This window comes from Drosophila guanche, unplaced genomic scaffold (assembly GCF_900245975.1).
Source record: "Drosophila guanche unplaced genomic scaffold, DGUA_6, whole genome shotgun sequence".
Lineage (NCBI taxonomy): Eukaryota > Metazoa > Arthropoda > Insecta > Diptera > Drosophilidae > Drosophila > Drosophila guanche.
The window spans coordinates 3,842,451-3,869,385 of record NW_022995750.1 but is presented as its reverse complement, the minus strand read 5'-3'; the positions used below and the strand labels follow the sequence as shown (position 1 = coordinate 3,869,385).

The 26,935-nt window shown below is 45.6% G+C and overlaps 1 protein-coding gene across 2 annotated transcripts; it reads right to left on the bottom strand.

Moving 5' to 3' along the window:
* Positions 1 to 121: 121 nt before the first annotated feature.
* LOC117586146 (homeotic protein Sex combs reduced) lies at positions 122 to 26,534 on the bottom strand. Of its 2 annotated transcripts, none has more exons than XM_034276039.1 (3): positions 26,011 to 26,534; positions 17,102 to 18,143; positions 122 to 1,818 (listed from the first exon to the last, which is right to left on the bottom strand). In XM_034276039.1, the coding sequence occupies exons 2-3, from the start codon at positions 18,093 to 18,095 to the stop codon at positions 1,511 to 1,513; spliced, it is 1,302 nt and encodes a 433-aa protein (XP_034131930.1). In that variant the 5' UTR covers positions 18,096 to 18,143; positions 26,011 to 26,534; the 3' UTR covers positions 122 to 1,510. The 2 variants fall into 2 exon arrangements, with proteins under 2 accessions (XP_034131930.1, XP_034131932.1); XM_034276041.1 differs by lacking the exon at positions 26,011 to 26,534 and adding an exon at positions 24,066 to 24,756.
* Positions 26,535 to 26,935: the final 401 nt, after the last annotated feature.

Sequence of the window (26,935 nt, the reverse complement as noted above, 5' to 3'; positions counted from 1 at the left end):
GGAAGTCCAGTTTCCGTACCGAATTCTATGCTAAATGTGAAATATTTTTAGTTCCTGTTTGACTTCCGAATTTGTTCTTCAGTGGCAAATGATAAAACGATTTGAATCTGTTTTCTTTTTGTTTGTTTTTGGATAAAATTAGTAAAGCATTTTCGAAGCTGCTAGAGCACTTTCAACAACACACAAAATAAACTGAACATTAGAGATAGTTTCAAAGATTTTTCATTTCTAAACGAAACACAAACATAATAAAAAGAAAGGCATCCCCCGCGGGACTGTCGTCGAGTCGGAGGTGTGCGCTCTCTGCTATTTACAAACTAAACAAAGCCTTATGTGGGTAACTAGATTTATAATATCTACTAGCTAGGTATTAAGTACACACTTTAGGACTCCCTGGAGGGTGGGGTGTTTGGGGTGGTATTGGGGTATTGGATTTGGATTTGGATTTGGGATATATTTAAACAAAGAACTAATGTTAGTTAGAAATCACTTTGAAATTATTGCAGATATTAGTTTTGTTTAACTTGATCTTCATCTCCTCTCATCTGTGCAGCTCTTAGGGACTAAAATTTATGCTAGACTTATAGACTAACAGCTTTTCGAATACTGCTTAGAGAAAGAGGTCCATCATACTGGGTGGGAACCACACGCACTCACATAAAATAGGTGGAAACAGAAAGGAAATCTCTGGATTTCCCCAGGCAGTTGAGAGCTGTGCTCAATTCGGGGAAAGTTTTTAAGAAGGAACTTCCTTTGAAGGAAACATATCAAATATCGTATAGAACTGTGTGATTGCTTGGGGTCCCACATCCCAGTATCATAGACCCAAACGAGTTGCCGTGGGGGGGAACAGCTCGTTTCTTAGCTTAACACGAATCAGTTGCAAACAAGAAGCATCGTCTCTGATGTTGGTTGATCGACGGGCGGCGACTGGAACAGGCGGGTGGCGGCATGCGGTATGCGGTAGGCAAGATGTGGGGCAGGTGTGCAGGTCGCAGATGACAGGTGACAACGCAAAGTTATGGATATCGACTCAGCAGCAGAACATGTTGCAGCCAACAATGTCAGTTTTGTAGTCCAGGTCCAGCTCTGGATCGGGCTCACAGTCCGATTCCAGCAGCCGTTCCATTTGGTGATGATTTTGATCCTCCTGCTCCTGCTCCTGCTCCTCCTCCGCCTGCTGCCTGATGATAACCTGAGATCAGAACTCTTGCGGATACTTGAGGCAATCGGCATTGGAGTTGCTGGCAGCGGAGGAGAAGAGCGAATTGGGACCGTTGCCGGTACTATTGCTGCTGCCACCGCCTCCCGTCACACCCGCACCACCGCCAGCACCACTGCCGATGCCACCAACACCTCCGTTATTACCGCCAGCGCCAAGGGACAGAGCATCCTGCGGCCCCTGCGACTGATAGCTACCGGCCACACTGGCCGCCGCCGCCGCCGTCTGATATGGTTCCTGATACAACTGATTGAGTCTCTAACCAGTACCCGAAAAGTGCCACGCGTCCTATGCGCTCAGATGCGCAAACTGTGACGGATGGATATCGAACTGATGGTAGGGATGGCCGTAGGGACCCATGTGGTACGGCACAATGTTCATCGAGGCCATCTTGTGCTCCTTCTTCCACTTCATGCGTCGATTCTGGAACCAGATCTTGATCTGTCGCTCCGTCAGGCAGAGGGCATGGGCGATCTCGATGCGTCGCCGGCGTGTCAGGTAGCGATTAAAGTGGAATTCCTTCTCCAGTTCCAGTGTTTGATAGCGGGTGTATGAGGTCCGTTGTCGTTTCGTCTCGCCATTGGCATTCACAGTACCTGTGCAGAAGAATAAAAAAGAAGAAACTTCTCTTAGTGGGAGCGGTAAAAATGTTTCCTAAAATCTAAGTTCTGTTCCTTTCAACCCCTTCCACTATTTGTAGGCGTTTCTAGGCAATCCTCGAACGTTCAAGTGGACATGAAGCACCCAACCAGCGCTCCAAGGCAGTTAATTTTCTCATTTATTTTCTGATTTTCTGCAACGTTGCGCATTTCATAAATATGACGTGTCAAACTGCAATTTGGTGGCACCCGAAAAGTACAGACCCAAACCAAAACCACAACTTTGTATTGCCAAGGAGAAAGAGAGGAGTTCTGGTACGACGAGTATCGCCCTAGACAGATGTTTCACTCCCTCTCTTTGTATCGCTTTTATATTCACGAAAGATAATGACAATTTCCCGTTCATTGTGAGTCGCCCCCGAAAAAAGATTTCTGTCATCTGTGCGAGGATTGGGCCTCCGACTTTGAGGCAACGAGGGCGTTGGAAACGCGTCGTTCATAATGAGGGGGCGTGCTGTGGCAAAGTAGACTTTTAAAAGCCATTTACCGTGGCGTGTTATTATGGCCAAGTCAATTGGCCCGCCCGCCCGCCTCGTATTCGCTGCTTTTCGTTTGCATTTTGTTTTTGGTTTTTTCCCAAAGAGCCAAAGAGTTGCCAGAAACAATGGGCATGGACATGGGCATGGATGGGCCGGGCCAATGCCTTCTGCAATAGATATTGTATCTCTAGTATTTATATCTGTGAAATGTGTGGCAGTCAGTCAATGTGATAGACGGCAACCGCTGCCTCTTCTGTGTGTCTGTCTGTCTCCCTGTTTGGGGCATGTCGTTCCCCTATCTCTATGTCTTGTAGGGGGGATCTTATTCCACGTTCCACTGATTTTATATGGGTCATGGCCCATTTGCTAAATGGGAATTAGTTTTGGAATAGATAAAGAAGATAAGGGATAAGTTTTTGCAGCTACAAGTTTAGCTGTGCAGAAATCTGGTAAATTTCGATAGATATTTCAGTTTGCTTAAAGTTTTTCCAACAAAAGTTTAAAATGTGCCACACAAGTTGCTCCTCCTCTTCTATTTCCCTCTTCCCCTCTCTTTTTTGTTGCTGTCTGCTGTCTCATTTTCGTGGTCTTCGATGTGACGTTGGCGGAAGATGTCGGGTCACATCAATCAGCGTGGAAAATCTAAATGGAATTTCCGATTAAAGTTGAAATTAATTACCGCTCATTTAATTAAAGTGAATTTGAGTGTGGCAAATGCTACTCCAAGCAGACACACACACTGATACACCGGCTTGAGGCATGTGTGTGTGAGTGTGGAAGCGCCAACATCAAAAGCTCTTTTCACATCCCTGGCTCCCTGGCTGCCACATCCTGAATGGGTGCAAACTAATGACCAAGTAAACAGCAGGCAGACAGTAACCAGACAACGGCCATCGGCTTCATCAGTCATGCGGATCCGCAGAGAGAGAGAGAGAGAGAGAGAGAGAGAGAAAGAGATGGCTGATTGTTGCTGTTGCTGTGGCTACAAATTGAATTGCAGTAATCCAAGACCCAACCAACTCTTGACCCAGTCTGGACAAAACTGTCAGTCAGGTTATCAAATTGATTGTGCAACTAATATTTCTAGTTTGCCATTAGCCCAGAACTTTACCAGAGCCCCACCACATCCTCAAAAAACTTGGCAGACGGCTTCAAGGGTCAGACTGATGCATGATGTGCAGACATTTTTGAGTGTTTGCTTGTGACTATTTCATAAGCTCGGCTCTGACCTTGCCCAGGGACCAGCCAAATCAATAAACTTTGCTAGAGTACTGCTCTTCTTGGTACTATTCACATGTTCTCCCTTCTTGATGGTTGGCAAATCATGTGAGTGCTTGCTGGCTGGCAGAGACAACAAAGACACGCTGAACACTTGCACTGCCATCGACCATTTACAATTGTCAAATGTTTTGCTGTCATACGTTGCAATTTGTTTACAACACTTACACCCTACCACAAAAGAGGGGCAACATGAGTGCCAATTGCCACAGAGATGTTGGGTTGCATTTGCCAGAGTTTTGAGGGGAGTTTGGCCAGACCCAAAATGGTCAAAAGTGATCTTTAAAAATGTAAGATAGCTCCATAAAGCATAAACTTCTTTGAAGAGCTGTAATTCCCCAGAATTCTTGGCAATATCTGCAACTTATCTTTGGTCTTCTCTCCCATTATGTCTAAATCAGCCCCTTCATTGCCCATCATCTGCCTCTGGGGAAGTTCTCATACTCTTCAGCCCAATGCCCACTCAAATTTAGTTTGATTTCCGACTAAAGATCAACCAACACAGACATCCGCAACCCGTTGAGTGTCAGCACTGTGGTGAGACTCGTCTGCCCAGTCTTTGGTTTATTTTTCATTTGGTTAACTACATGCGAGTAAGTAGCGCATCGCTGTCGTCATGGCCAGGCGCAAAAGCGCAAAAGCCCCCCGAATGAGTTGACAGGGCAGAGCAGCCACAGCCACAGAAACGGCACCTGGCATGTCATATCACTCCTCGTGCTTATATCAGAGGGGAAATGAGAGAACGATAGAGAGAGAGAGAGAGAGAGATCATGGGAGGAAGGAAGACCTCTTGACAGCGCCAATGAGCGAACACTCGAAGCGTTTTACAAGTTTGTTCCCATTTCCCTGCCACCTCAACGGGATGTGGATGTGAAGAGAGTGGCACTGGGATCTGCTACGTCTGGGCATTTGTGAAATACTATATAGACATATTGGATTCTGCATGAATACATATATACATACGAGTATGTACATATTTCTGAGACATGAACGCCCCAAGAATGAAGAATTCGCTTGTGTGTGACTTTTTGTTAGTTTCGGTTGTTGCCGCTCTGTCATGTACTCTTTCTGGGGCTTTGTGAATATGATGTTTGTTCAAAAGCTAAATGTGCCTTAGACAACAACCTTAGATACTCAAATGCTGAGAGAATTATATCTTCAAAAAGGGTATTCAAACTTCTGTGTGTTTGGGCATGACATCCCCACTCTGTTGGACATTTTATTTGCATTTCATGCAAGATGACGTCAAGTGCTCGGGTCTCGGACCACAGCTGACAGCCGCTTAACATATCAGTTGATATTTGAAATATTTTGGTGCATCTCAACATGGGGATGGGGGGGACTGCATGCAAAAGATCTGTTTCAGAATTTATTAAGTGACGATCCACGGTCGATCGGTTGCTCCAACTTCGATCTCAGTGTCAGTTGCAGCATTCAGCATTCTGCAATTCAAATTGCCATTGTCTGTTGGGCCTGTTTCCCCCCATGTTTTGGTCTTTATCTCTTTGCATACTGGCTGGCAGATCGGGTCTGTGATTGACACGAGATTAGCATACGCGCCGCAGACTTCTCCCAGTTGAAGGCAGGTTCAAAGTTAAGCAGAAAACCTTTGGTGTAGGTCAGACACAGGCACAGGTACAGATACACCAACAGCTTTGAAGTTTAATTGTTTTCTGTTTTTGTGGCGCAAATAGACACAAGAAATAAGGCAACAAAAAAACATAAAAAAGATACTTGCGGCTTGTCACAAACACTTGTAGCAGTCATTTGTCAACGGGCCGGCGTCTGGTCAGTGGAGGTTGGAATAAAAAATAAAAAATATACATACACACAGCCCCAGCCACAACAACTGAACATCGTCATCGTAATCAGCAACGTGTGCGGCACCAGAGACTCAACTTTGAGGCAGGAGCGAGGCCACAAGCGTCTCCCAGCACCTGGGATCATCTGGCGGCCTCAGTTTTGATCTTATCCCAGCGCAAAAAAAGGAAAACATCTCTGAACTTGTAGTATTTCTTACAGGGAACTGCGACAAACCAACTCCAAAGTGTCCATGAGTCAGGGCAGGTTCATTCCTCTAAGGAAAGTTCATAAATCAACGCACTTCCGATTGGACTGGACTGGACAAGATCCAGTGTGCGGTGGCTACTTAATGAGTCGTTTAACCAAAAACCATTATCAATGTCAAAATTCCGACCCAGGATCATTACTCATAAGAAGAGGGATTGGGTTGGGTCTGTGCCTGGTTATAGAGAGTTTTGTAAGGCCAAAACAAACAGTGGTAGAAATTTGTCACAAATTGAACTAATTACGGGACGGGGGAGGAATTCCCAAAACAGTTTGCACAAATTTTAGTATTAAGATTCAAACCTCAAACAGTTCCATAAATAAATCAGACAGAGAGAAAGAATTGGAATGGGAATGAGAATGAGAGAGAGATGATGCCACGCTTGAGGTCTGTTGGAAGAAATAAATCTTGAACCATGAGAAGCGATCGGAATGGCATGGCAATGGCATGGGCATGGGCATGGGCATGGGCATGAGGATAGGAATGGAGGATTGGGCCTGGTGGAGTCAAAAGGGCCGCCACAGGGGTCGTCGGGACATGTGCAGCGTACGCGCGGGTTAATTTCTTTCGGAAAAAGAGAATTAATCAAATATGTGTGTGCCTCAGTGTCTCTGTCTCGGTGCTATCTTGAGCATGTATCTTCTCTCTTCCCTCTCAGTTGCATTCCTTAGGTGATAAATGATGATGCCCTGGGGTTTTCAGACGCTTCTGTGTGCATGGCTGTGCGTGTGTGTGTTTTATTTTTGGGGGCCATGCGACAAATGATGTGACATTTGTGATAATGAAAGTGTTACCATGAGAAGAGATCTCAACCCCTCTCTCTCTCTCCCACTGGCACGCGCTAATAACACGCTCGAACAACAGGTGTTTCCGGGGTCTATCGATGTCCACACACCATTAAAGTGCTATTAAATCGTAGTTACAACTACTGTCCGCTGTCTGCCACTGCCACTGCCAATGCCACTGGCACTGTCTGCGGGGACGGACATTTGTCACAGGAGCAGCATGGGAAAATGGGAATGGAATTGGTAACAGTACTGGGCATCATTAATCACAATTCACAATAAAGGAAACGATGCAGTCGGCAGGAGTGGTGGTCAAGTTGGAGTCGGGCTGCGGGGCTGAGTCTGGGGCGGGCATCATCATAAAAAATGGCAAGAATATTAAAAACACTCCACGAAATGGGATGCAGCCAATTTCTGGAACATCCCCCATCCCCCATCGGCCCCACACACAAACCACGTTTTGGGGTTTCTTTTTGTTTTGTGTGCGAATTGTGCGTGGCCTTGTCCTCCCTCTCTCCACACCCCACCCCACACTCTCTTGCTTTCTCTCTCTCTCTCTCTCAGGTTTTCTTTCGTGAGCATTCGCGTGGCTGCCTTTTGGTTTTCGTGAAAAATGGAAATTATGTCAAGAAGTAAATTGATTATTTCGCTTTAAAGCATTTTTCACTTTATATTCCGTGTTTGTTGTCAACACGAACAGCATTCAGTATTCAGTATTTCGTCAGACCCCGCCACAATTCTCTGTGTATTCTCAGAGTATTTCCTTTGAGTTCTTTCAAATGTGAAGCCAGAGCCACTCGAGTGAAATGACATCATGTGGCACGAAGCTCGGCAACAGCTGATGCGCTCTGTTGGCAAATTAAACGATCTGAACCCCGAAGTGTAGGTACAGGCCTGAGCGCGGGGGACACGTGTGCTCTGAGGATACCATAGGCGCTGGCATATGGAAGAGCATATGGTTTCCGGTTGGCAATGGGAGAGTTGAGAATGTGTTTAAGAATAGTGTAAATATTTATTTAATTATGAAAATTCATAATGCATTCCCATAGCCACACTCCCTCATTGAGTTTAACCTTCAGTTGCTCCTCTTCAATCACTTTTCACCTAACAACCAATCACACCAATTAAAAGTCCCATTTGCCTTTGCACCTTCCAAATCAACCTGTTGATTGGGTTGCCCTGCGCTTAAGTGCTTTTTGGGGGATTAGATAAAGGCAAACGCCCTCTGGAGACACGTGCCCGCCCTCGACCTAACCCCAAATGCCAAATGCTTTAGAGACTATTCAACCCTTAGAGAGTCATTCCACCACTCGAAGGAGTTTCACAATAATTGTTTCCAATTCGAAACAGTTGCCAGAACACAACAAAACACAACCCAACTCTCACCCATCCTGCTCTCTCTCTCTCTCTCTCTCTCTGCGTTGGCATAATGAGCTAAATAACAAATTATGCCGCTGTTTTTGTATGGTGTTGAAAATATAATAAATGAATTATCTGCATAATTAATGAGCTTTTAATTTTTAATGGCGCGTCGCAGGCTCCCAGGCTGAGTCCGTCCCCAGCAGAAAACATAATGAAATGGGAATCCAAACAGAAAGTTTGTTCTGAAGAACATGGCCAGAGAGTGGACGAAAGGGGAGAGCGGTGGGGCGAGGACACCGTGACCAGACATCGGTCAGCGCTTGTGTGAGGTGGTTATCAGGGAACGCGTATCTTTTAGATACAATTTTAATGTGACTTCTTGCAAATTATTTATGCGCGCATTTTCGCTCGGATAATTATCGTTTATCTCTGATTTAAAGAGAGGAACTCTTCTCCACCCCAAAGACGATGATGATGATGATGATGCTGAACTACATTTATGTGTATGCTCCGTATTAAAATACAAGCGGTTTATGCCTGTGTGTATGTCTGCCTGTTCATGTTCGAATCCAAAATGACTACCTCAGTTAATTATGGGGCTCCCGAGTAGGGAGCGAGCGTCGCGCATGCGCACATAAATTAGCAGAGCATCCAAGCAGTGGAAGAAGGAAAACCTGTTCTTGGCGAACTCCTTCCCTCGCTCCCTCTCCTGCTTGCCCTTGCCACTGCCACTGGCACTGGCACTGCCGCCGTGTAAAGACCGCATAAACAGACACCCTGCCACTGCCACCACCCCTCTCTCTCTCTCTCTCTCTCTCTCTCTGTCTCTCTTTGGAGAGAGATACCCTGCACCGTTGCACCCATTTTCAATGAGTGTCCTGTCGTCTGCAGTTGAATGAACGCGCTACAAAATGCGGCGTTGTCGTTGTCTGGCTTCTGGAGTTCGTTCTCTTATTTTTTTCATTTTTGTTCCAGCTACCATGATTAACTGCTCGAGGTCTTTGACTGGCGCTGATGATGACCACGACCACGACGGCGACCAGGACCAAATCAAGAGAAGCAGACCCAATACCAGACTCAGACCCGACCAGACTCTGTAATCAATCAAAGGCACGTTGAAGAATCTCTGTGAGGCTTTTTTTTGCTCCATCTCTCCTGTTCTGCTTTTCTCCTGCCTCCTGGCTTTAGATTCACTCGCGTCGCACTCATTGACTTTCCATTAATAATTTCCTTTGTAAATTGCATCCTGTGGCAATTGTTGTAATTGTGATGAATTCCTTATTAATGCAAAGTCGTGGAACACTGGGAGGGAATAATGCGAGCGCGACACGGGCTACTGTCAATGGCGTTAGGTTCAATTATCTCCCATAATTCTTTGTGGCAGACTTCTGTGTGATGGGGCTGGGGCCTCAATTCATTTGCGATCCATCAGATTGGCTGCCAGCAATTTGTGTTTCAATGCTCGTACTCCTCCCCCTGTGATCAGAAGTCTTTAATTTGTTAGTGGATGCGATTTTGATGATGCATTTAAAGGCAATTATCTCGATTGCCTAAATCAGACGAATCTACACTTCGGTTTTATAATCAATAAAGCAAGTGAGGAGTGAGGAGTGAGGACAAGACTTGGCACAAGACTAAGTGCTCTACTTAAGCCATTAACTGCTCTATTTAAAGGGCAATTAATCATTCCGCTAACAGAATTCAAATTGTGCCTAATAGAGCTGTTGAATCTACTCAAATAACTCTCCTGGATAATACATATTTGCCTTCTGAGTTCTCTTTGCATTTCATTATTTATTTCATGGATATGGAAATTTATAAGCTGCCCAAAAATGATCAACAATGATCAACCCACAGTCCGCACGCAGTTGAACAACTATTTCTGCACATTTAATTAAATGGAAATACAAAATACAAAGCCGGCCGGGGCAGCAATCAAAATTAACTTGAAATTTAACTTAAACAAAAAAAGACTCAGCACAGCACAGCGCACAAAATCGTAAGATTCGTTTTTAGAAAACAAAAGTATTCAACATGGCTGCTTCCAGAGCCAACAGCATGTCAGAGAAGATGTGAACACGTTAAAAAAGAAGAGGGGAAAAGGCACAAAAAAAAAAGAAAAATTAAAAAACCCCAAACGACTCAGAGGCTCAGAGGCTGATGCTGCGGCTGAGACAGAGGCTGGGGGCTCTGAAGCTCTGAGGTGATGAAGATGAAGATGGTGAAGTCAGGGCGCGGAACAAGTTTCTCAAAAACTTGCTACAAAGGTGTTTTTAAAAATCTTTTAATTTCGACTCTCTCGCGTATAGGAAATGTGCAAATTTGCTGTCGTCAGTGGCGGTGGCTGGAGGGGAGAGACAGACACAGAGAGAGAGAGGGGGACTGGGACTCCATTCGAACTGGAGCTGCGCCTGGGATTGGGACTTGCCAGCCCGCCCGCCTTTTAATGAACCGCGAAGTGCAGCGAAATGTTGTTAACAGTATTGGGGCGCTCGTGTGCATCTGTGTGAGTGGAAAGTAAGGCAAGAGTTCCTGCAGCGGTAGAGTTGGACTGAAAGTTGAAGTCGCTCTGGGCCCAAGGGCAGAACGTTGCCAACAAATTGCAATTGTTGCCATTGCATTCGAGCTGTCACTGCAGAAGGCAGGGACACACAGAGGAGTAGGAGCTGTAGGACGAGCTGACCCTTGAACCCCAGTGCTTTTAGCACGCCATAAACAGGAAGGGAGAGCGAGAGCGCAAGACAGAAAAAGGTTACAAAATATGGCCAGGAAAAGCCAAGTGGAAGTGGCAGACATTTAAATCGAATTGGCTTGAGGTGGCGGGCCACTCGGTTTAATCTGCGAAATGTAAGACGGTACTGCACGTAGCCCCAGTCAGCTAGCAGATACATATGTATCTGCCACATTCACCGATACATATATACGACAGCGCGCAAGCCCTGGCCACGCGTGTAACTCAATTTTCAATGGAGGTGGCAGCCCCAGCCGAGCACACGTTCCACAATCCTCCGCCGCCCGCCGCTCCTGCTGATTCCTGCACCAGGTTGCCGTGGGTTTGTCTACTCAGCCAAATAGTTTTGCCGCCTGCATTAATAATTCACAATTTCATCTGGAATTGTATGCGATTTGTGATGGTTTTCGTTTAACTTGGTTTTCGTTTGTTTGCCCGGAACCCCAGGCCAACACACAGCTCCAAGGTCTGTGGCTGCTCTCTGGGTTTCCTAGCCTGTTGCTGGTTTCAGTCAGTGGATTCAGGCACAGTGGGCAGAAGCACGCAGAGAGAGAAACACTTTAATTGGGGTGGAAAGGAATTTAAGGTGAGACTCAGAGTGTGCTAAACGTAAAGATATTGAAGTTTGGGTTAATGGAAGAGCTTAGGACATATTTTCCTCAATATTGATATTGATCTACAATTTCCTAACCACTTTCATAGCACTGTGCGCACAGTGCGCTTATCGCCATTGCGTCACTTCATTTCATTTTAGTTAATGCGAGAAGAGATTAATATTCTATGCGTATCTCGGCGCAAAGGCGGCAAAAGAAAAAGGGGGAAAAACGGTAACAGGCTGAGAGCAGCGAGATGGGACCCGAGTGGACTCCTCTGCACGGCAGTGTGGCAGTGCGGCCCCAACTCAAACAATCTGCAGATGTGAGCCAATTTGCGACTGAATTTGATAAATTCGCTGCAATGCAGCGCTGCCGTGACACTCAGTTGGATTTATGGCTCGCACTTTTTCACCATTCAAATCGCAATTACTTTGCTTTATTCGCAATTTAATTTTCTCCACTTCCCCCGATATCTGCAAGATATAGATAGGTATATGTATAAACGTATCCATAGATGCGTACACACACGGCTTGATCTGTTTGCTCTCTAAACAATGGGAAGTGGAGGAAAAGTAAACAACATTTTGGATGCTTCCAAGTCCATTAGAATGTCGTTACAGATGTGAAATGATTCTATTGCATTGCAGTCTTGCTGCTACTCTGAATCGTATCTGAATATGGATGCATCTGTATCTGTATCTGAATCTGTAGCTGCAGCTGTATCTGCGGGCGTTTCTGCAGCGGATGCCGCTGCGTTTGCATCTATCAGCGCTGGCACATCATCAGTCATTAGTGGCGCCATTGTTGGCTCTTTAAATATTGTTGTCTTTGTATCTTGTGAGTGGCCTCCATTGTTAGTGTCTCGTTCTTGTTGAGTCTCCTCCGCCTGGCCTGGCCTTTCTGCTTCCCCAGGTTTTTATGCGCTTTTATTAACTTTGGCCAAAAAGGTGGTGGCCGACTGCCACTTGAAGGCATCAATGGGCCACAATGTTCTTTTCGGGGCATAAACAATCCTCTGGACTCTTCAATCATCTTTTTTTAAAAGCCTTTTCCTCACTCTCTTGCCAAGCTGATGTGGGCTATACGATGAGTGATATTTTTAAGTCAGACAATGGGATATGTGCGAGTATATATAGAACTGCACTATCGCGTTGACCTACAAACAAAACCAAAAATGTATTCTTTTCTCTCTATGAATGTGTTGGTTGTCTTGCCTGCCTAATGAGCTAATGATTTTTTATGCAAATTTCGCCCATTCACTCTTGAGTGGCCCTGTCCCATGCCTATCTTTTCAACGAACTGAAGAATGAATTTCAATTCGAGCAAAGTGATGATTCGTTTAGCAGCGCGACATCTCTGAATGAGCCACTCAGTTTCATTAAGAACAATCACCCAGAGTGCCTGAGTGACAAGACTCGGCATGCGGACACTCTCTGATGGTTGCCAAAATTTCTTGCTCGTGGGGGAAACGGCCTGAAAGATCGCTAATAATAGGGAGCAGGGTCTGGCTCTGGCTCTGGCTCTGGGGCTCTGCTCTTGGACCCATCATCGTCTCGATGGAACCAGCCGAGCAGTAAAATTAATTTATGTTCTACTGCACTTTCAGCACCTTGCGATGCAGAATCCCTGTCCATATTTCGTATGCACCTCTCGCTGGGCATAACAAAAATGATTTTTGGGTTAGAAGGGAGGGAGGCGGGACAGTGCAGCGGGGTACTGGTGGTTCGGGTACGACCAAATATAATAACAATCATTATGATTAAACGTAGCTATTTGAAAAGTCGTGTTCCAAGTTAATGAAAATGTAATTGAGGCAACGAATGCCGCGCGCGTTTTTCCTGGCTTGTGGGTCTGGGTCTGGGTCTGGGTCTTGGTCGCTGTCCTGTGGTCTGCAACTCCCAGTCTGGTCTGGTGTTGCTGTTGCTGCAAAACAGCATGGCGGATGGCATGGCAAGATCGAGAGCAGGAGCTGCTGCCAGCATAGACGAGTAGCGGGGACAGTGCACAAGCCCAACAGCAGGTCCACCAACACCCCAGAACCAGACCCAGACCCAGAGTCAGACTCAGACTCAGACCCGTACCGGACCCAAGTCCACGTCCAGGCTGTGGCTGTGTCTGTGGCTGTGGCTATGGCAGACGCTTGAAACGTTCTCTGTGGTTGGTTGCCGTTGCCGTTGCCGTTGCCTTGCAGCAGCCGTCGCGTATCTTGTATCTGGCATTCAACTCGTTTGCAAACTATTAATTTTATGTAACATCCTGCATCTGCAGAGCCTTCGGGTTGAACGGCACGACAGAGCCAGAGCTCAGGCCAAAAACCAAAGGCTGATCCAAGAGGTATTTGTAATTTAGATTTGGAAAATAGACTGGATTTTATAATGGATCATGCATTAGATATTTGTTTAAGCAGTTTCATAAGCGAGCTGAGAGTTTTCATTGGGTGCTGCAAGATGCTCGCAGATTGGCTTCTGTTTTGTTTGCATTTTCCATGGCCATCTTAGCGTAATTTTCCCATTGATTGAGGACGCTTTTGAAGCCCATTCCAATGCCTTGCAGAGTACCCAAAATTATAAATTAAATAAATAAATAGCCCACTAATTGGGGTGCGGCCTGTATTCGCTTCACAGAAATTCAACAAATTGTCAACAAATGTTGTGGCCTATGCGGGAATGGATGGCCCACACAGACGAGGAGGAGATGGGAGGTCTAATAAGCATTTGACATTTCGTAAGTGATGTCTCCCAGTCATCAGGTTGTATCTATACACATATCCATCTATCTATCTATCCATCTATCGTGTGTATCTGTTTGGTGCATCTTTTGATGATCTGCTTGGAGCAGTGCCAGTTTTGGTCTTGTCAATTAGAGAATGCCTTTCTCGAATGCCAAACAACTTCACAAGACTGCATGCGATATTAACTAAACATGGATCTATACATACTCGTACCTACACTACACAATATACCCACAAGAATTGACCATTTAGCCAGAAGCTCTTTTTTGTGTCTTGGGAGCAAAGTGTTTCGCAGAATTCTGGTTTTTTGTTTGTGCTCCTCTCGATATCTCTCTCTCTTTTGGGAAGATGGCGTTTTGGGGGCTGAGGTTTTTGTTCTTACACATTTTAAAATGGTTGCCACAGTAACAACTTGACGTGATTATATGCAATCAGCGTCGTGCCCCAGCCCCAGCCACAGCTCCAGCTCCAGCCCATCCCCCGTCTCTTCCCAGGCTGCTGCTTCCCGCTTCTCTGAGCAACATGCACTTCAAATTTGCATAATTGTTAACATGATGTTGTAGCTCCTCGCTCTTGCTGTTGCTTTATACTGGACTTTAATCACCGAATGTTCAGCCAATGCACCCTGTCCGCCCTCCTGCTGCCTGCTGCCCTAGATTACCCTTTATTATTGGTATTTGAGCTGCTTGGCACCTGCAACAACGTTCATTTTTAATAGCGATTCTTAGTTTGGCAGCCGCAATTATAATTCTAGGGAAATCTAACACATGCCAACAGCAGGCAAGGGACTTCTAATAAAGACATTTGCTGACAGAAAATTGAGTTGTGTGGCAGCCACGATAAAAAGTGGCAAAGCCTAATTGCCACAAAGCACAAGGCTATTGACTCTGCCGGAGTCCGCGGAGGTGCGGCCGCCATTAGGGGCAAAAGTCCACAACCAGAAACAAACTCAAACTCAAACTCAAACCCGACCCCAAGTAGATCAATGTATCTCTAAGTAAGAGAGAATGTTCCCCATGACTTACACACACACACACAACTAATTGGCAGTCTTAGATAGGTTATAGTTATGTGTATCCAAAGATACATGTACAAAATGTAGCTATAGATGGCTGCTTTTCATATTAGCCTCAACAGAATATGATTAAGAAAGTAATTAAATCTCGTCGATGCATGACAACTCAAGGGAAAAACGAAACAGCAAACATGGCAGAGATGCGGCAACAACAACAGCAAAAAAACTGCACATTTGGAGAGCAGATGAAGAGATACAGATACATTCGAGAGTAGATCGTCGAGGAGATCTTTGAGTGCCTTTTCATTCATATTCCCTCGAGAAGTTCATGTTCTGCATTACTCTACTCAGCCATCAATTTGTACTGTGTGCCTCTCCACTTGCTGCAATTTGCATAACAGATACATAGATACACAGATACTTGCTGCTGCCATGAGTTACAGATACATAAATAATAACAATGTGCCCCATTGATTGGAAGCGCACATGAAACGAGTTTTTCCACCGCACGCACACACACACACACACACACACACACTTAAATCGAAATGGAAAATCAGGCAAAGTTTTCCTTCAGCTTCGTTAATCAATATGTATCTGCATCTGTGAGGTTGTTGCTGACTGAATGACTGACTGACTGACAATTTATAAGTGCAGTTCATGTGGCTTTTCAACGTCTCTTTAATTGGTTGACATGTTGTGATTTTGGGTTGTCAAGAGGCAGTGGCCAATGGAAAATTGCAATTTTCCCAACCAGGCAATTATCGATGGTTAGCGAAAGGGAAAAGCACACAAGTTTATGGATATTTGAGCAGAGAAAACTCCTACTTTGCTGGGCATGTCTTTCATTTGGTTTGCTAATATGTTTTGTGATCTTTTGGCTGCCCCTTCCAAGGGGCTAATGAGCCCAGCGAAACATTTGATAGATGAACGCCTCCCAAATCAAAATTCCAATCGTAAAAATAGTTTCCCAGAACCCCGTGTCAAATGATTAATATGAATAAATACGACTGCACAGAAATATTTAATTATTTTTTGTTGGCTTGGCGTTCAAATAATAAACGAGCTGCAAGTTAAATTGCACTCAGGTAGATCCAAGCAAATGTCAAACAATTTGCAATCCAATTAATCTCATAGATACCTCCCCCCTACCCTGCTGTAGCACCTTCCGCCAAGCTTCCACCTGCCACAAAACGATGGAGAATCTTTTGCTGCGGTCAATAATTTGATTATGCGGCGAACTCCGTTCGCGTCGTGAGAGACTCTCCATCAATGGGTCATGAGAGGTGGCCAGAAAAAGGGAATCCACTTGAGGAGAAGGAGTACCAGAAGCAGGAGGTGGATGTGGATGTGGCAGTGGCAGTGGCAGGCAGCTGTGGCACACAGACAAAAATCTGTGTGCGCGCCATTGACATGATGAAAAATCGCTCAACAATTTTTCCGTTCACAAATTTTCCAGCCCAACAAATTTCGTATGAACAAAACTTTTTTTCTCGTTTAAATTTAAATATAAACGAAGCGAGTTGCTGAGATTTATATCAGGCTACACTAACCGTCTCTTTGTATCTGTATCTCTGTGTATCATGTGGATGCAATCTGTATCTGTATCTGTATCTGTATCTACAGATGTGCCTGAGTGTGTGTCGGTTTTATGAGTTATTGTGGGAGTCAGTCCGTCTTAGCTGCGGGTGCCAGGTCCCTGGGTTCTACGATGGATCGCCTCCCCCGTTTGTTTACAATTTTCACGCGCTACGATTTTCGCGGTCGAGTTTTTCACGCAGCGCTCCACCCACCACCCACCACCACACCCCCCTGCTCCCATCTGTGGAGTGGAGCATTGTGGGAGAGAGTGTAGGTGTGAGGGAAATTGTTGCTGCCGAGAGGTATTGTTTATGTATTTTGACAAGATTCCCCGCGCGCACAGTTTGCCAGACAACTTGGTGGCAAGCATTCCGGTAGCAGGGAGATGTTACGCTACTCACTTGCAACATTTTTCGGCTGGCAAATGAGTGAGGCGAGTGAGGTGAGTGAGGCAAGTGTCTCGCAGGCACATCGATTAGATGGCGCATTCAATGGGGCTTGTCGGTGCGGTGGATAATAATAATCTTCCAGAAATGGTTCACTAATAATTTCCGGGGAAGTTTCCTCCCTTATAATATATTTTTCAATACTCACTCTGTCCGAGATGCACTCTCTTCATCCAAGGATAGATCTGTGGCGGATTCTTTTTGCCATTGCCGCTGTTCTGGCTGCTGCCCGCCTCGTTGCCGCTGTCGCTCTCCGAATCGGAGTCGCCGCCACCAGGACTGTGCATCGGGACATTGACCACGCCCGGCACACCGCCGACACCCACACCACTGCCACCGCCGCCCACGGGCACACCCCCAGCACCTGTGTGATTGTTGTTGAGACTCACGGCGGCGGCGGCGGCCGCTAGGCTGCCACCCAGCACTCCTTTGTTCAGGGATCGTGCCACACTCTCCACCACCGAGCTGGGCGAGAGCTTTGGCGAGATGTCGCGCGTGGAGAGGTCCTGCGGGCTGGCCAATGATTGGTTGTTGTTGTTGTTGCTGCTGTTATTGTTGTTGTTGCTGCCGCCGCCTCCACCGCCACTGCCTCCTGGTGTGGTCGGATCATTGGCGTACTTGCAGCTGATGTTTGTCTGCTGCTGCTGCTGCTGTTGCTGTTGCTGCTGTTGCGGGAGTTGCTGCTGCGCGAGTTGCTGCTGCTGCTGTGCCACCACGGCCGCCGCGGCATGGGCATGTTGCTGCTGCTGCTGCTGCTGCTGTTGTTGCTGCTGCTGCTGCTGCTGTTGCAGCAACAGTCGCTGCGGCTGCAGCTGTGTGTAGTCCACCATGTCCGGATTGCCCTGTCCGCCGTATGCCGCCGCCTGGTTGGCGTAGTGTGCCTGCGGCGTGTTCGGATAGAGGTTGGGCGTGTAGGCTGCCGCCGCTGGAAAATAGTCATTGGCTCCGGGCGTGGCGGCACCGGAGTTGCCCGGCCCACCGTTCGCCCCGCCGCCGCCAGTGACTCCAGCGGCTCCATTGCTGCTGCCCGTGGTGGCATTGGCGCCCGAATGACTCTGCTGGGTATTCATCTGCTGCGGATAGCAGGAGGCCAGCGAGTTGACAAACTGGTACGAAGACATGGCAAAGCAATCTGGATCCATTCTGTAGCCAGTCTCTCTGTGGTCTGTCGTCTACGAATCGATTAGTATCTGAAATGAAGCGCAAGCAGAGTGCAAATTCAATTAGTTATGGATGCAGGAAGATCTATGCTGTAGGGCCTCTTTCTGTACGTAAGAAAGAGATTTCACTGGTCGATTATATTTGCATAATCCAAAAGAAAGAAGTTCCTTCCTGGGAACTTTAAAAGATCGTTAAAAAGGTCCTTCAACCATTGAGCTGCTTCCTGCAGATAATAACCCAGCCAAAGAGTTCCAATCAAATGGCATCCCAACCACTGTGCCCCCCGTCTCTGGGGTCCGTTGATTGGTTCCTCCCCCAAAATGTTGTGCGGCGGTTAATAATTTCACTGGCTTTCGCTTGGCTTCTACGTGGTTGTTGTTATTATTATTATTATAACTTTTAGAACGGTAAAGAATCGGGTTTCTCCTGGGGCCACAGACCCGCAAGAGAGAGAGAGAGAGAGAGAGAGAGAGAGGAGAGAGAGTTCAGTGCCTAAGCATGCAATTTAAGCAAGAACCAAGAACCAAGTCACAGGCACCGCATCGGAGTGGAGTGGACTGGAGTGGATATATTTATGTACAAGTATTGGGAGTTTGGGTCTTTGTGGAATGCCTGGACCGCCCACTCTTCTGGACACACTTTGCTGGGGCTGCACTTGTCCGTGGCCCAGCCAGGCACCATCGCAGAGATACGAACCAGTACCAGTACCAGCACCAGCACCAGTACCAGTGTTTGTTCAATGGAGCAGAAAACTTGTATTCCTCTTGGAGTCGCTGGAGATAGCAAACAAAAGCAATGACCGAGGCACAACCTCTACCACTTCCCAGTCCTTCTGGAGGAGGAGGAGGCCACAGCCATCGAGCCATCGAGGCTGAAAATCGCCTGAAAGCCGAAAAAGTGCAAAACGCAATGCCAAAAGAGGCCAAGCGAGGCCGCTGCACATGAACATGGCCAAAATAAGATAGCGAGAGAGAGGGAGAGAGAGAGAGAAGAACTTTGGACAAAAACAATGCAACGAACTCTGCAACTTCCCCCCTCTGCCCTTTTGTTGCTGTATTTTGTTTTGTTTTGTGTGCTGCTTGAAACCAATAATTTTGATTCAGTGGGCAATTTAACCCTTTAGCATGTTGGCCAAATGAAAGGAGCTGGCCAAGTTGGGCTTAAATTAAAACGCCGTACGAGAGGCGCATACCACGTCTCCTCCCCCTCTCAAGATAAAACAGAAATGGCCAAGAAGACACGAGCAATGCTCAACCACTGGACAGAGATTTATTTGATGAGTAGCGTTCTACAAAACACAACCCAGAGAACGGGGAACGTGGCCAAGGAAATACTTATTGTAAGCGCTAGCTAGCCTTCAGCAGGGGATCTCTCCCACTCCACCGATTATAGACTTTAACGGTGGTTATTGCCTCCCCCACAGAACACCCCTTAAAGGAAACCCAACCAAATTCGATTTGGCAATATGAGAATTATAGTTGTAGGCAAGCGCCAATGTTTAGGTCGAACAACAAGGCCGAAATCAACGGAAATTATAGGATCAACTGCGGATTTGACTCCGTCTTGGAACGTTGAACGTTGAACGTTGAACGTTGAACCCTTGTCTTGACTGGCAGATATTTGTACTGTCCATGGGGTCGGATCGATTTGGTGGCGAAATGGGAATGGAAGCGATGAAAATTGATTAAGTGGAGAGATCCCAAAGATTCACAGTAATGGATGAACGGAACGGCAACGGGAACGGGAATGGAAGATAGTTAACGTGCAGCTGAAAGATCTTTAAGTGGAGTTTAAATTGATATCTGAAGATTGTACTGAACAACACTCTGCACTTCCCGTTCCACTTTCAGTTGGTAAAATTAAAAGTAAACGTAAGGCGGCTGCTTCCGTTGATTTTCTGATCACTTAAGGGCAAATTAAATATTCAGCGAAATTCGGCGGGGGCTCATAAATTATACGAATGTTTGGAAATTGTTTTCCAAATAGTTGAGGCGACAAGCGGTTCAATTGGTGTTAATTAAATCCATGAATAATAAAAACGCAAAGCGAATTTGCGGGCACCCCGAAAAAGAGGCAAAGATGCACACACACAGAGAGGGAGAGAGATATTCCGACACATCTCTGGCAGAGGAGCAGTGGACGGGAGGGAGACAGCCGCCAGACATTGTCTTAGATTGGCGATCGTCGGTCCATGTCATAAGAAAGCCATAAATTATGGCAATTCTTTCGGGGCCCAGCGACATTTTGGTTTGAGACGGCGACAGCGACGGAGACGAGGGAGCGAACAAGTCAGTCTTCCCTTTTGTCCTCCCGATCCGATGCATCCCATCCAGTCCCAGCCACAGTCCTATCCATCCACTCCTCTATTGTATAAACAATTTTTAATATGCCTTCAAATGGGAGTGAAATTTCTTTCTTGTCCCGATACTTAAACCGCAGAACGAATTTCCTTTCCCCGTTTCACATTGCCATTGCCACAGGTAAGAGAGCTGATCTCGAAAGGAAAGTGAGGAGTGCTGAGGCGAGGTGAGGTGAGGTAATACTCGTATAAAATAAACAGCAATTGAGTTGCACATGCGTCGGGTCCGCCGTGGACGCAATAAATCAATTTGGGGCACACATCGAAGGCGACAGCTGAAAAGGGTTTTTCATGAAAAATTCCTCAAGACATTGACGGGGTTTCTTTTTCTCGTTGGAAAGTGCGAGAGAGAGAGAGAGAGAGGTCGAGGTCGAGCAGTTTGACTTTTGGGCGTACGTTTCAGGGGGGTTGGGAAGGTTGAGCATATGCGTAATTAAGATGATTAACTTTTGCATAATCGATAATTAAAGCGATTTTGTAAGGGGTTGGGTTACAGGATTAATGGCCCCGCTGTCTATATGTATCTTTATACTTTATGGCATGTACACGGGTACAATGATGTCTCAAGAAAACGATACAGAGTTTCTCACAAATACATTATTCTTTTAGATACTTGTTTTATCCCGCTCTGAACTCGAATTTTTCTATATGTTTCCCTTAAGAAAACTTTCCTTAAATAATCAAAATACAATACACATAAAGAAAATGAAGTTAATCACTAATATAATCCATAAATTAATTGTCCACAAATATCTGTTAAACCTGTTTCTTCCTCCACAAAAATCCATTCTTCTCCAATAGCCAATTCTATTCCCCTGTTGGCTCCTCAAACTAACTCACAGTTCAAGTCCAATGCTGCTTAGAAACCCAACCACCTAATGACCAAACTGTCATCCATTTCTAACCACTCCATCATCGTCATGTACGTCATCGGCTCAGGGGACTCTCCTCGCCACCATCTTAATTATGAAATGAACAAAACCACCCAAAGCAGTTATTTCTTCTACAAATGTCGCCTTGGCTGCCTTGGCCGCTGTCGTCACCATTTCAGATTTTTGTGTATGGAAACAGAGGCTCACTATGGAGCAGAAGAGAGAACCCTGTACCCATCATAAATCATAATTTTTAATATTTGTTGTCAACGACATGGGCGTAGCTCGTGTACATGTAAACATGCCGCCGCTTCTAAAACTAGGGTCTACGCGGTCCAGGCCAACCCACGGTACACGGTACGCACGTGAGTACGTACAGATCGTTGGACACAAAAGATAAACAGACTTTACAACGGAACCAAAGAAAAAGGGAAAAATATGAATAAAGGTATTTGCGCACGCGCAGTCACACTCATTGGGCGGCTGGCTGTCTCTTTTGCACTGCCTAAGCAGCTGAGCCAGCTGTGGGACAGAGAAGGCGACAGACTCTGTGTGGACCCATTAAAAACTCATAAAAATTTGTAAGCACCTCATAAAAATAGTCATAAATATTATTCCTCCTCATCTTTTTTTGTGTGTTTTGTTTTTGGAGTGGGTCTGGCCTCTCTTTCACTCTCGCTCGTTGGGTTTCTATCTGTTGTGGCAACCCTCGTCACAGTTTCTGTTTGCGGTTTGTTTGTTTGCCTGTCGCTCCTCATAATTTTTATGAGTTCTTTCAATTGTTTTCCAAATACTCGAAGCCAATCAAAGCCAACGATCCTCACTGCAAGCGGCCATTTCTGCCATAATTTACGATGTGTTACGTAATGGTTTTTGGTTAGAGATTTCAGAGTAGTCGTCGTCCTGGTCAAGGACAACTCAATTGTGTAATATTTCATGGTTCTTGGCTACTGTTTAGGGGCAGATTATTGTCGTTTAAATAGTTGGGTTCAGATTTTGACAGCGGGATGTAATTAATGGAGTGTGGACAGGGAGCAGACCTCAAAGATATCAATTAACGAGGATTTAAAGATGCAGAATTTATGGAATTATATATCCAACAAGGAACATCAGAAATAGTTCAAGAACCTTGCATGCAAGTCTACTGCTTGAGGTCTACTTGTGCCCTGACTTTTGCTTCCTTCAACAACCTTCAAAGTTTCCCAGCACCTATTGTACAAACATTTCTGGCATTTCCCCTTAGATCAACGACTTCAGCACACAGTTTGAGAAGTTTGCGTGTTTGGGATTTTGATTTATAAATATGAATAAGTAACGATGAAATATCGTAGGGGCAGAGGCAAAGGGATACGAAACTCGCGAATGATGAATGTCCCCGCCAGGCGCAGGCCAACTGCGAAATGATAATGGGCATAAAGAACGATTGCCACAATGCAGAAGACACTCGAACTTTGGACATACTCGTACTACAAGTCGGTACACCCCTCTGTGTGCCTCCTCCTCATATGGCCAATTAGCTAGATGAAAACTGGGAGTGGGACAGAGAATGGGCCTGGGTCTGGGTCTGGCACTGCAACTGTAACTGTCTCTCTGTTGTGCCCACATTATGCAATCGTGGCTGCCACTCTTTGATCTTGGCCCACCCCTGGCGATGGCTAGGGCGAGGGCGATTGCTAGGCAAATGAAAGTGACCTACATCAAGTGGAATTTTTATCCATTCAGTCCACATATGTACATATACCCAGCACTCTCTCTCTCTCTCTCCGCTCGATTCACTTATATCAGAAAAAAAGTGCCCATGCAGGGACTCTGTCTAGGGCCCAGGAGCAGTCGGTCATTGGTGCAGCTACTCGGCATCTCGGTTCCAGACCAATGCGTCCGTCTTCTGCCCAGGTTCCCGTCTTTAAAATAATTTCGGTTTCGCTCTGCAGTCGTCGCCCCATGGCGTCTTGGCCAGCATGACTCCGCAGTCCCGGACAGGGGCCAGACCTATGCCTTGGTTGCTTCATCCCTACATAGCTGCAATACATACTTATGCGAGGGATACGTGTTGTATATAGGGATGAGTACATGGGGTTATATGGTTAGATTAGCCTCTCTATATTCGCTGCTTGTTAGGCATTTTTCATTCGCTGTGACATTTCGCCTTTGTGCCTCTTAATTATTTCGAAAGCGGCTGCATTTCGTTTTAATGAAGTGAAAATTCTTGGCGCTGATACCGCACACGCAACCCAATGAAAAATTACTAAACACACAACGAAAAACCAGAAACCGAACCCCAAATAAAAGGGAATAAGTAGCAGCCAATGTATGCGACAGTATATGGAAATTTTGTGGGGCTTGGTTTTTGGACAACGAACGATTTTTATTGATCTAAAGTAGTAAAAGAAGCTGCTGAAAGTTGTGTGTAAACAAATGGAAAGAATATCTACAAAGTGCGGAAGACCATTGTGGAATAAAAATGTACTTTAATTCTAACAAAATAAACAAAAATAATACCTTCAACTCAAAAACAAACTCAAATGCGGAGAAAACGAGCTTCACTTTTTACTTAAGCAAATTCTCTTCTGGAGACACAATCAAAAAAAAATGCACAAATAAAAAAAAGAAAATAGTTTAAACAAATTAAGCAGATTCTTTTCCAAAATAAAAGAAAACATTTCAAACAGAACGCTCTTCCCAAGCAAGGAATTATTACCCCTACAACTCGCTCTACTCACAATTTCCAGTTAGCCGTCGGCGTTTGGCATTTACCAGATAGCAAGTGAATTCTTTGAATATTCACTTCACTTAATCACTGAATACACTTTGAATAGTATTTAGAGTTTTTTTCATTTGACTTCGGATCGTAATGAGCTCGGCATTAGAGGATGGATTAGAGGCAAGAGTTGTGCTGGGATTTCAAGAGTTAATCCGTTTGCATCCTGCTGGCAAGGCAAATGGGTTGGCGAGTCCCTTAACTATACCTGCACTTGCCACAGGAATGTATGTTTGGATGACTTTTAGCCTTAATTGGCCGCAGATTTGAACGGCTTTTATTGCACATACACACACAGAGGCAATTTGTCACAGACGCCGGCCGGGGTAGATGAGGCCCATTAGGAGGCGAACGCGATAAGTATCTACGAGATGGCTAAAGTATCTGCGAGAATTTCACGCCGAATTTATGATTATCCATCAGATTCGCGAATGCCTCTCAGACGTCATCGATGAGCGCACTGACACTGAAAACACTCTGCTGCCCATCCATCATGTATCTGCGAAGTGTATCTTTGTATCTTTTGTGTGTGCAAATAAGTATCTGTGCAGCTTTTGCATCCAATGGACAATTGTGTGTCGGATTGTTTTAGGTTGTTCCGTGTTCCGTGTTCCGTGTATTCCGGTACTCGATGTATTCGCGGCTACGTGCTCGATGCGTCTCACTTTGAATGCTCGGGCATCATTCAAATATCCGAGCATCAATAAAAAACGCTCACACACTCATTCACTCGCTCGCTCACGCGCAGCCCCCCTTCCCCGTCCCCGTCTCCTTCCCCTACCCCATACCATTCCCCGTACCAACCCCACCAATGTCGACCCATCCAATTGTATCTGCGAGTACGAGCAAGTAGGGCTACTATAGAGCCACATCCAAGTGCATTCATCAAGCACTCACTCGCGTAAAAAAACGAAGAGCCAAACACCAAATTCGAACACACGTGAGTGCGAGCGAGCAGGCAGCACTGTGTGTGTCGCCTGCCATCTCCCTTGCACCTTCTGCGGGCATCGATGCCGCTCTACCTTTGCGGACGCAGAGAACATTTTCGTATCAACCGCCAAACCAGAAATTCGTAGCCGCAAATACCGTGTGTGTGTGTGAGTTCGAAAGAGAGCGAGTTCGAATGATGGTTTCTCTCTCCGAATTTTGTTCAAAGTTCTTATTGCTCTCACGTACACTGTCCGTGTGCATTTGAGTCTCACGTACACGACAGATCGTTCGGCGGGAGTTCGAAAAATTTCTTCACTCACAATTCTTATTGCTCTCACACGTACACTGTGCGTGTGGGATCGATTCCTTAAAGCCTTTAAAAACATTCGAAATTCGATGTTTGGGATATCTTCGAGCGCTTTCCCATGAGCTGCATTTTGGCTGAGAAATCCTGATTGGGGCTAACGAAGGACGGGAAAATAACATACCTTTTGGAGGAGGCTTATTTGCTCAGTAATTGGAAAAAAACATTCCAATTTATAGGATTTAACTCTTCATATGTGTTTATTTTTTAACGACCTCTAATTTAAACACAACACCTACACACCTTACACCTTCTACACCTGCGGTTTCAGTCTTGTTTGTCTGCTACATTTCAATGTGTCGAATATAAAAATGTAAGACAATAAATACAAAGATTTGTCTGTCAAAGCAAAGTTGTTTTTTGTAGTTTAGTTAAGCTTTTAATATTAATCATTTCAAAAAGGAAAAGCCTTCTAGTAGTTGTCTACATTTTTTCTATCACTTTTGGTAGGACTCCAACTAAATTGTGAGCAAGAATTTTAGCCTACTTTAATTCTGTCAGAGCTTATAGTTAACCATAAGGCCAGCTCTACATTTCCAACCTACTCACAGACTACTTTAAAACCTCTCCCTATGCTTATCCCATAATCCATATTTGTAGTTTATTTTCTTACCTATAAATGGTTGAATTTGAAATCCAATTGCAGGTTACTTAACTGCTTTGAAGATTCTGTTTATTTATGCCAACACTTCACTGGATATTTCTGTGTATTTTCATATAAATTGTATTTGCTTTTAGCACCGCACTTTTAATATAAATTATTCTGTGTTTAGTTGCTTGGGGATACTAGTTTTCACTTTAGTATTGATGGTGGAACTGGGACATCTTTTCAGGGGGAGAACTGGCTCCCTTATTGAGGAGTTATCTTGTAGATTAATCCGTTATAAGCTCATCGAGGGGACCATGACCAGTGCACCTTGGTTCCGATTTACCGACGCCTAAAAGCTTCCTTTCCGTGGGGTAAAGGACTCCAAGTTGCATGAGAGAGAGGGAGACTCGAGTCGACTCGCGTTGGAGCAAAAACTTTCGCGTGTTGCACGATTTTTGTGGCAAGTTGAGGACCGAGCGCGCGGCTTGGCGACTGGAGCGACTGAAGTGCGCCACGTTCGATACACGTTTGAGTGTCGGACCATTCATCGGTCCACCAGTCCACGTCCGAGTCGTCGATTCCACAGTGCTTCTGGGCTGCGCTGTGTCTGTGTTTGTGTGTGTTTTTCGAACACAGTAAATCATCTGCCCGCAAGGCCATGAGTGCGAGCAGGAGGCCGTCTGTGTGCGCATGTTCGAAAAGCAGGGTGTCCCGCTCTGGCCCGAAACAGACTCCGCCCCGTGCCTTGATTTTTGAACAGAGGGTGCCAAGAACCGGCCTATGGCGCTGCAGAGCTGTCTGTCCCGTGGAAATGGAAAAGCCAAAGAAAACAAAAGAGCACAAAAAACAGGTAGTTGGATCCAACGTTGGCTGGCTGGATGGCCAGCACTCCAGCTCTCTATTGTTCTAGCTGCTGCTGCTGCTGCTCCAGATTAGGCCGAAATCATCC